This window comes from Gossypium hirsutum, chromosome A01 (genome assembly GCF_007990345.1).
Source record: "Gossypium hirsutum isolate 1008001.06 chromosome A01, Gossypium_hirsutum_v2.1, whole genome shotgun sequence".
NCBI classification, from domain to species: domain Eukaryota; kingdom Viridiplantae; phylum Streptophyta; class Magnoliopsida; order Malvales; family Malvaceae; genus Gossypium; species Gossypium hirsutum.
Genome location: NC_053424.1, coordinates 71758357 through 71769094, shown reverse-complemented (window position 1 = coordinate 71769094; position 10738 = coordinate 71758357). Strand labels below are relative to the sequence as shown.

Genomic DNA, 10738 nt, shown 5'->3' with positions numbered 1-10738 from the left:
GCATGAAGACAAAGATTATAGTGAAATATGATATTCTAAAATTTTATAGAGTTCTTCAATAAGAAAGAGAAAAAATAAGGAGAGGCTACACGTTAATGCATTGTGGTGTGATTGCTTTGATGTTTGATCATCGACCTTTTGAGTTTTTGCAGAGAAAAGAGGGGGTGATCGTTGAGAAATTTGATTTCCTTATAATTATTAGGATTTTCGAAATGTGAATCTTCAGTTGTCTACTTTAGATAGGGGGATGACTGACTTTGAAACTAGAAAACATGTTGAGAATGTTGAACCAAAAAAATACCTAAGAATATAAGCATGACAATGCTCACACTTTATTACAAGATTTTTTTATTTTTATTTTTTGAAAAATAGTTTCTTAAAAGATTAAAATGCAATATTTTTGGACTACATAAATCATGTTGTATGAACGAAGAAAAAAGAAAATCTTGTTTCATTATCTATCTGCGCAACTTATATCTCTCATCAAACCTGAAGTGTATTAAACTGATCGCATCTGCGTCTTACATCCCCATCATTATTTTCCTTGACTTTATAAACGCTTAACTTCTCCATCGAACGAGCGAACATATCAAAAAACGCAGTCTCGTTTGCAGCAAACCGGTCCACAAATGGCTTAGTCCTATTGTCAGTCACCATCGCCTGGTCAGATGACAACAACCCTAATCCATTTTGTAAATTCTTGTAATACATGTTATCAAACTTCCCTGGGGTATACACATCGTTGAAAGCTGACATTGCTGGAGATTTGGTATAATTAGCGCAAAGTTTCCTTAACCCTTGTGCGAAAACAGGACTATAGGCTGGGTCAAACTCAGAAGTCTTGCTGAAGTTGAATATACGATTGGCGAACTCTTTACAGTGAGAGAAACCAATGGTATGTGCACCCACAAGAGCAACCATTTCTTCTGCTGAGAACCCTTTGGAAGAGAAGAGAGAAAGCAACTCATTCATGGGTGTTAAAGCTTTCGGAAGGTTTTTATCAACCATCGAGGGATTAGATTCCCTGCTGTCTTTTCTCCCCAAAACTACTTCATAGAACGGACCTCCTACCGTTACAACAAGGTCTCTAGCTGAAATGGCGAGAATGTCTGAGCAGGAAACAACGCCAGGGCATTCAAGCTCAAGAGCAGTCTTGACACGAGTAATAAGGTCGAAGGCATCTCCAGCAACTGATAGATTAACGTTAGCGTCGCGCTCTGATTTGTTGAAGGCGTTGGAGGCAATAAGCAAGGAGGAATCGCAGCCATTAACAAAACAGTCATGGAAGAAGACACGGAGGGTAGCTGCGGCGGTTGTTGGGGCACTGAGTTGCTTTTCTGCTAGGATTGTCTGCATTATGTTCTGAAACTTAGGGCATGTTTTGTTGTAGTAATCGGCGGATAGCTTTGATTCTGTTGAGCGAAAGAGTAAGAGGAACGAAAATAGTGTGAAAAGGAGGACAAGATTAGGGAAGGCCATGTTGTTTCGAGAGATTGGAAATAATGCTTGTTTGGTGCCTGGGCAAAAGTCTAAGGGAATTCAGATGTTAATTAGTTTCTAGAGATAATGTAGGCGTTGGGGAAAGGCAGATGAAGAGGAAAGGAATTGAGGAAGAGAGAATTTTATGGAGAAATTGGTGTCAAATGTTTCGGGTTTTGAGGTAATGAGAGAAAAATTAGTGTATACAAATTTTTCAATCGTTGTTGGGCTGATGTAAGGCCAACGAGCGGTCTCAAGGAAACTTAGCAAAACCGAATTTTTCTCCCCAACGCCAATCCTTTGAAGCAATCAATTGATGGTCATGTCAATGGGCATAGTGAATAAGGGTGTTAGGAGCCACGGTTTACTAATAATAAGATAAAAAAGAATTAAAATATAATTGTCAAATTACATCCATAAGTGTTTGTGTAATGGTAAGATAAATTGTATACTCAAGAAAAAATGTAAATTTAAATTTTAACGACAAAATTCTCAAGAAGGGTAATCATAAACCCTAAACATGTATTTTAAATCATACATAAAAAATAAAAAAACTTCTTATGCATCAATCAATAATTTTTTATTTTAATTTATGTTAAATTATTATATTTGAATCTCTATTGAAGGAGTATATGGCCAAGAACGATGCTATGATCCAGAGCCAAGCGTCATCTTTACGAGCTTTAGAGAACCAAGTAGGACAAATAGCTTCTGCTTTGAACTCAAGAACACAAGGAACTTTGCCTAGTGATACCGAGAATGCAAGACCACATAGGAAATAACATTATAAAGCAATCACTCTTAGAAGTGCCACACAGCTAGATAGATTTTTCAAGAGTGTTGTTGCTAAAACATCGAATTCAAAATCTGATCAAAGAAAAATTCTTGAACAACACAAGAAGAGCACCACAAATGAGAAAACTGGACCAAGCAATGCTAAAGCAAGCTCAAATAGCACTACTGAACACAATGTTTGGGCAAAACAACCACTGCAACATGAAGTTCGCCCACCCTACTATTTCCCCAACGATTTCAGAATCACTAACAAGACCAACAATTCAGGTGATTCTTGGATGTCATTAAGCGAATTCACATCAATATACCTTTGGTGGAAGCTTTGGAGCAAATTCCCAACTATTTCATGTTTATGAAAGACATACTTTCAAGGAAGAGACGAATGGGAGAATTAGAAACAACCGCACTCACTGAAGGGTGCACTGCTATGCTAACAAATAAATTGCTTCCAAAGTTGAAGGACCCAGGAAACTTCACAATACCTTTGCTCAATTGGTAACCAATATGTTGTGAAGGCCTTGTGCGATTTAGGAGTGAGCATAAACTTTATGTCCATGTCTATGTTCAAAACGCTGGGAATTGGTGAAGTAAACCTATTATTATGACTCTGCAAATGGTAGATCGATCATATGCACACCTAGAAGGTAAAATCGAAGATGTCCTGGTAAGGGTAGATAAATTCATTTTCCCTGCTGATTTCATTGTATTAGACTGTGAAGCTGACAAAGATGTGCCTATTATTTTGGATAGACCTTTTCTTGCAATAGGTAGGACTATGATTGATGTTCAAAAGGGTGAGTCAACTATATGGGTGAACTTTCAAAAAATCACTTTTAATGTTTTCCAGGCTCTGAAATGTGTTGATGATATAGAAGAGTGCCATGTTGTCATATTGTTAAACTCTATTGTGGAAGTGGAATTTAAAAAAAAATATGATGACAAAGAGAATAGTGAATTGGATTCTAGTGATATTGATTATGAAGGGCCATTAGGACACCACAAGCAGTTGCTGACATCCAAACTAATTGTCGATAGACCTAGAAAGAGGTTTGACATATTAGATTTATCTACTTGAACCTTCAACCCTATTAAACTGTCCATAGAAGAACCACTCATGTTAGAGTTGAACCATCTACTTGCACAGTTAAAGTACGCTTATTTGGGGAAGGATAATATATTGCATGTGGTTGTATCTACTGAGCTGACTTATGAGCAAAAGGTTCAATTGTTAGATGTACTTAGGAAATTCAAAAAAGCATTAGGATGGACAATCACATATATTAAAGGAATCAACCCCACAATCTGCATACACAAAATTTTGCTGAAAAATTTCCATGCCAATTCTATTGAGCAGCAAAGGAGGTTAAACCCCATTATTAAGGAGGTGGTGAAAAAGGAGATAATCAAATGGTTGGATGCTGTTGTTATCTACCCAATCTTAGATAGCTCTTAGGTGAGTCTAGTCTAATGTGTGCCAAAGAAGGGAGGTGTCACCGTGGTCAGTAACGATAATAATGAGCTTATATCTACATGAACTGTCACGAGATGGCGAGTATGTATAGACTATCGCAAGCTAAACAAAGCCACAAGGAAAGACCATTTTCCATTGTCTTTCATTGATCAAATATTAGATCGATTAGCTGGTAAGGGTTTTTATTGCATTTTAGATGACTATTTTAGGTACAATTAGTAACAGCCCGTTTTTGGGTCAGATCAAAATAGTGGTTTCGGGACCACGAATCTGAAGTAGAATTATTTATTTTATTATTTCTTTAAGGTCTACAACATGATAGAATAATTTTGTGAAAATTTCATTTAGAAATTTTATTGACTGAGTGCCCAATTTGACTAGAAGGACTAAATTGCAATAGGTGCAAAACTTGAATTCTATAAGTTAAAGGTGTCTAATTGTTATGAATTTTTAAGTTGGAGGTCCTTAAATGGTAATTAGACCGTTATACCTTAAGATGGACAAAAATGGACATGGCTAGGTAAAAATTTTAAGTTATGCATTAAGGGCATTTTAGTAAATTGGTTATTAAATGGACTAATAAGTAAAGAAAGGCAAAATTTTGTCCATCTTCTTTCTCCATAGCTGAAATTTAGGAGAAGCCATAGCTAGGGTTTTTCGCCAAGCTTCCAAGCTCAATAGTAAGTCCGTTCTTGTCCTGTTTTTAATGATTTTTACATTTTTGAGATTGTTGTAACTTGATTTAGCTATTTCAAGGACTAATTTGAAAGAAAATTAAAGTATAAAATTTGATCCATGATGAATATGTGTGTATTTTGATGTTTGATGGTAGAAAATGCATGTTTGTTGTTTGTTAAACGACTTTTGTAAAGTGATTTTCGGTAAAAAGTCAAATAAGGACTTATTTGTGAAAGTCTATAAAATGTGTAGAAAAGTGTGAATAAATGAAAAACGTAGGCTTTTATGACTACAAACAACAACCGTCTAGGCTTAGGTTGTGATAAAATTGAATGAAATTCATTTTACGAGCCTAGGGACTAAATTGTAAAATGTTGAAAAGTTAGGGCAAAAATGTAAATTTCTCCATAATATGTTTTTGGGCTGAATTAAACAATGTGATGATTAAATAAGTTAAATGTGGTATTATAGATCAAGAAAAATAAAGTTCGGGTCTAGATCAGGGGAAAAATAAAGGAACTGACGAATATATCCTTTTGGTCATTTTTGTAATCGAGGTAAGTTTGTATGTTAAATATGTAAAACCCCAAACCCAGCCTAGACGTTATGATCGGATCTGATGTGCCACATCGAAGCGTTCAAAACATTCCGTATTACTTAGTTGGAAAACTTAGTTGGTGTTGCAAAAGACACTTTTAAAAGTAGGTTAAAGTGAATGGAAGCTGTGCACCAGGTAGGAAACCAGGAAGAAGAGGAGGTGAGTCCGTCGGACTGCTTAAGTACCAAGCTCCCTTCGGATCCAATCCTAGACATGCACACCGCCATTGCCACACTCTAACATCTCATATAATTTTGAGAAAACCGTTTGGTTAGGTCCATCTTAAGAAAATGATTAAGGTTGAAAACCTTTGCTTAGCGGAAGTCTTACTCGTATTCGTGTTATTTTGAAATCACTTAATGTTTTTGAAAACGCGTCCTAGAGCTAATCTATTTCGTTAGTTATCATAGATCAGTTTTAACATAATAGAATTAAATAATAAAGAAACAACCCAAACCATAAAAATAAATAGTGGCCTTATTACAAAAAAAAAACCTAAAACCATAAACGAAAATATGGAAAATCTAATTCACCAGAAGAAAACGAATTTGCAGAAAATGTGTGGCCACTCCGAATCCCGCCCAGCTACAAGTCCACCAACTAGGGCTCACCTGCAAGGATGGAAGAAAAAGGGGTGAGTTTGGGAAAACTCAGTGTATACAGAAACCCATCCAAAGCCCAAATCAGCTCGAGCCCATTGGGCATAAGCCCCATTCAGATAACAGTACACAGTGGACCAAAGCCCTTTTCAGAACACAGTAGCAAGGCCTTAGCCCTTTTTAACATAACAGTGTGGCCCATAGGCCCAGTACAGTAACATAAGTAACAATAGTAGTAATGCATGCAAACCCATCTGGGGAGACTACTCAACCCACCAACCGCTACACTGCCCCATACCAGCCCTACACTCCATGTGGGGAATAGCTCAACCCACCCAGCCCTACACTCCACAGTTGCAGCAACGCTGCTCAAATATCAGTAAGTTGAGGCAAAGCCTCCAGTACGTGGATGAACCACTTTCAATACTTCCTCCATCAATACCCCAATCCCATGCAACAGATATTAATAAATCATATCATGTACAATACAGTATTAATCAATCATGCAGTTTAGCCAATTTAAACCACAGGGGTATTTCAGTAATTATGCTCTTTAGAGGTAATTTCGTACTTACGCAACTACACAAGCTACTATAGTAATTTTTAGCAGTTTTATGCAATTTGGTTCCACCATCTAACTAACATGCTACTTTGCCCATCTCTTACCCATATTGGTCCGTAAGCCCATTGGGCCCAGTTTTGGCCCATCGAGGCCCTCTTTTTTCGAAGTACGTTAAGACGTCACACAAACTTACTTACCACCTTGCGGTGCTAGATCTAACAATTACTCTACATCTTTGAGAGCATTCGCATACTCACAAGCCCATGAAATGCCGGAATTTCGGCATTTCAGCTTTTGCCGAATTGAACTAAGAAAGGGTGTTCTGTACACACCTGACTCGCAACGACTGCTACTGAGATCTCTTGCGATGTCCTACAATTGATTAGCACAATTCTTATTTACCAACCATAATCAGTAAACCCACAACCTACTTATCCATGATCGAACCATGTCCCTAAAAGCCTTTGAAACCTTACCTTTTTGCCAAAATCGATAGCTAGCTCCGAATCCGATTGCTCCAACAGCCCACGCCTTCAATCCGACACTTAATAAGACACTAATCATTGACATAAAACGTCAGTTAAAAACCCTTAGAGCCACATGCCCAAATCGATAGCCTCCCTAGATTTTAGGGACTTCGGCTTTTCCTAACTTTGTAAAATAGGACCAGATCTGAGATGATGAACACTTACCCCTTACTCCTTTTTGATCTCCACGTAATCTGGTGCAGATTTATCTTTCAAACGATGGTAGAACTCAACTCCAAGGGTTGAAGAAGTTTTGGCTATAAGCCCCTAAACTAATGGTACTTTCGGCTTTTGGGTGGTGAAGGAGATGACGATATGAGGCTATGAACTTGAAGTAGAATTGCCGTCAGGTATCTAGGATTAAGAAAAGATAATCGTAGATTTAATAAAAACAAAAGAACATAGAAGGACCTGGCTTTGAAGAAATCGGCACAAGCAGTGATCACAGGATTTCGGCTTTTGCGACTTCGGCAAAGGTGCTGATGAATAGCAGGTTTGATGAACGGTTTTGGAGAAAGAAGTAGAGAAAGAAGAACAGGATAGGTGAAAGTTTCGGCTAGAGAGGAAAGGAGAGAAAAAGAAAACCCTTATGGGCCTGAGCAGAAAGGAACGGCACCACTCAATACCCTAGGTGCCGAAATACTAACCTCATAACCCTTTGCCGATTTTCCCCCTTCAATTCCCAAAATTCGGCTAACTCCTAACCTCTCTCCTAATCCCTTAAATCTCTCCCCTTATCACACCTCAATCCAAGCGTTTGGACTGATCCAAACTCTCCTTTAGCAGAATCCACTTGGACTCCAAAACTACCCCTCCTGCACTTAAAAATAAATGCATCTATTTGTCAACACAGGGAATCGATCCCATGCCTCCCTCAAAGCTCCATACGCCACCTTTTTTGGAGCCTAGTGGCATCACCCTGGCCACTTTACCAAGGCTCTTTTTGTGATGAAATTTGCCCATAACTCTATACAATGACCATCTAGCCAGAACCCCTAACTCCTAAGTCCAAAAATTCAAAACTTCAACTGGGTTTTGGCCAACACATGGGCCTTCTATAAGCCCATTTACCTACTCAAAATATTAATTTCACATCTGAATACAAAATTTTAAAATCTTTACAAAATATTGAAAACCGCGAATAAATCCGAAAATCAGGATGTTACAACTCTATCCTCCTTAAAGAAATTTCGACCTCGAAATTTTACCTTATTAGAACAATTTAGGGTACTGTTGACGCATAGCCTCCTCAGTCTCCCAAGTAGCTTCTTCTTTGCCATGGTTCCTCCAAAGTACTTTCACTAGTGGAACTGATTTCCTTCTCAACACCTTGACGTCACGATCAAGTATTTGCACAGGTTCCTCTTCGAAAGTTAAATCTGACTGTACCTCGATTTCTGCGATTGGTATGATATGTGTTGGGTCAAATCGATACCTCCTCAGCATGGATACATGAAAAATGTCGTGGATACGCTGCAGTTCTGGTGGTAACTCTAGCTGATAAGCCACTGGTCCAACCCGCTTAACAATTCGGTAAGGCCCAATAAACCGTGGGCTCAACTTACCCTTCTTACCAAATCTCAAAATTTTCTTCCAAGGGGAAACCTTCAAGAAAACCATATCCCCAACAGCGAACTCAATCTCTTTGCGCTTAAGATCCGCATACGACTTCTGTCTATCGGATGCCTCCTTTAACCGATCCCTTATCAGCTTAACCTTGCTTTCAGTGTCTGCCACCAATTCCGGTCCAAGCACTCGTTGTTCACCCAACTCTGTCCAACACGTCGGCGTACGACATCTTCGCCCATAAAGCGCTTCATATGGTGCCATCTGAATACTTGCTTGATAGCTGTTATTGTAAGCAAACTCCGCCAATGGTAAGTAGTCCTCCCAACTTCCACAAAAATCAATGATACAACCTCTCAACATATCTTCCAGAACCTGAATAACCCTTTCTGACTGTCCATCTGTCTGTGGGTGAAAAGCAGTGCTAAAATCCAATTGTGTACCCAACGCTTCCTGTAACTTTCACCAAAACCGAGATGTAAACCTAGGGTCTTGATAAAAAATTATCGACACTGGCACCCCATGCAGTCGCACTACCTCCGCCACATATAACTTGGCCAACTTTTGCAGTGAGTAGTCGGTACGAACAGGTATGAAATGAACAGATTTTGTTAACCTATCCACAACCACCCACACCGAATCTTTCTTGGTGGGTGTCAAAGGTAACCCACTCACAAAGTCCATTGTAAATCTTTCCCACTTCCATAGCGGAATTTTCACAGGTTGTAATAATCCCGAAGGCAATTGGTGCTCAGTCTTAACCTGCTGGCACGTCAGACATTTCCCAACAAATTCAGTCACCTCTCGTTTTAATCCGGGCCACCAGTACACCTTTCGCAAGTCTCGATATAACTTATTCCCTCCAGGATGCATGGCACAGAGTCCACCATGAGCCTCTTTTAGAATTAACTGCCTCAATTCAGGGTCCTTTGGAATACAAACCCTTCCACGAAAGCACAGAACTCCTTCACTGTTCAACCCAAAATCCTCGTTCTCACCACTCTTAACTTGCTGGAACCGAAGAGCTAATGAATCATCCTTCAACTATTTTTCCTTAATCTGCTCAGTCCAAGTAGGCCTTACTTGCAGTTCTGCCAACAAGCTTCCATCGTCGTACAAACTTAATCGTGTGAACAAGGCTCTCAAATCAGTAACAACCCTTCGACTCAACGCATCCGCCACCATATTAGCCTTTCCTGGGTGGTACTCTATCGAACAGTCGTAGTCTTTAAGCAACTCCACCCATCTTCGTTGCCTAAGGTTCAACTCCTTCTGAGTCAACAAATACTTTAGGCTCTTATGATCTGTGTATATGATGCACTTTTCCCCATATAAGTAGTGTCTCCAAATTTTTAACGCAAAAATCACCGCTGCTAGCTCCAAATCATGCGTAGGGTAATTCACCTCATGAGCCTTAAGCTGTCGCGATGCATAGGCGACCACCTTGCCCTCTTGCATCAGTACGCAACCTAACCCCACATGCGATGCATCGCTGTATACAGTAAAGTCCTTCCCAGACACCAGTTGAATCAACACTGGCGCTTCGGTCAATACCTTTTTCAACCGATCAAAAGCTTTTTGCTATTTCTCGGTCCAGACAAATGGTACTCCTTTCCTTATGAGTTTTGTCAAGGGTGCCGCCATTACCGAGAAACCCTCCACAAACCTTCTGTAGTAACCTGCTAACCCTAGAAAACTCTGAATTTCCGATACTGACCTAGGTGGCTTCTATTCCAGAATTGCTTCAATTTTACGAGGATCCACCTTAATCCCCTCGGCAGAGACCACATGCCCTAAGTAGGTTACCTCCTTCAACCAGAATTCACACTTGCTGAATTTCACGTAGAGCTCCTTTTCCCTTAACACTTGCAGCACAATACGGAGATGCTCATCATGCTTCGCCTCCGTTTCAGAGTATACCAGGATATCGTCGATAAAGACGACTACGAACCGATCCAAGTAAGGTTGGAATACTCGGTTCATCAGATCCCTAAAAGCTGCAGGTGCATTCGTCAGCCCAAACGGCATGACCACAAACTCATAATGTCCATATCGAGTTCGAAATGCTGTTTTATGAATATCCCCTTCTTTTACCCTTAGCTGATGGTATCCAGAACGAATATCGATTTTGGAGAATACCAAAGCTCCCCTCAGTTGATCGAACAGATCGTCAATCCTTGGCAGTGGATACTTATTCTTAATCGCCAGTTTGTTCAACTGGCGATAATCGATGCACATGCGCATCGTTCCGTCCTTTTTCTTCACAAACAGGACCGGTGCTCCCCAAGGAGACACACTAGGCCTAATGAAGCCTCTATCTAACAACTCTTGAATTTGAGCCTTCAGTTCCACTAACTCCTTCGGTTCCATCTTATAGGGTGCAATAGATACTGGAGCTGTTCCAGGCAACAAATCGATTCCAAACTCAACTTCCCGATTCAGAGGTAATCCAGGAAGCTCTTC

The 10738-nt window shown here is 39.7% G+C and overlaps 1 protein-coding gene across 1 annotated transcript; it reads right to left on the bottom strand.

Annotated features, from left to right (window-relative positions):
* Positions 1 to 310: 310 nt before the first annotated feature.
* Positions 311 to 1562, bottom strand: LOC107939266 (peroxidase 31). The gene has a single exon (XM_016872569.2). It carries the CDS (start codon positions 1477 to 1479, stop codon positions 484 to 486), a length of 996 nt encoding a protein of 331 aa, XP_016728058.1. The 5' UTR covers positions 1480 to 1562; the 3' UTR covers positions 311 to 483.
* Between the last annotated feature and the right edge of the window lie 9176 nt (positions 1563 to 10738).

Bases quoted from the DNA above. Each gene is read 5' to 3' on its own strand.
- LOC107939266 (XM_016872569.2), bottom strand. From the start codon at position 1,479: ATGGCCTTCCCTAATCTTGTCCTCCTTTTCACACTATTTTCGTTCCTC.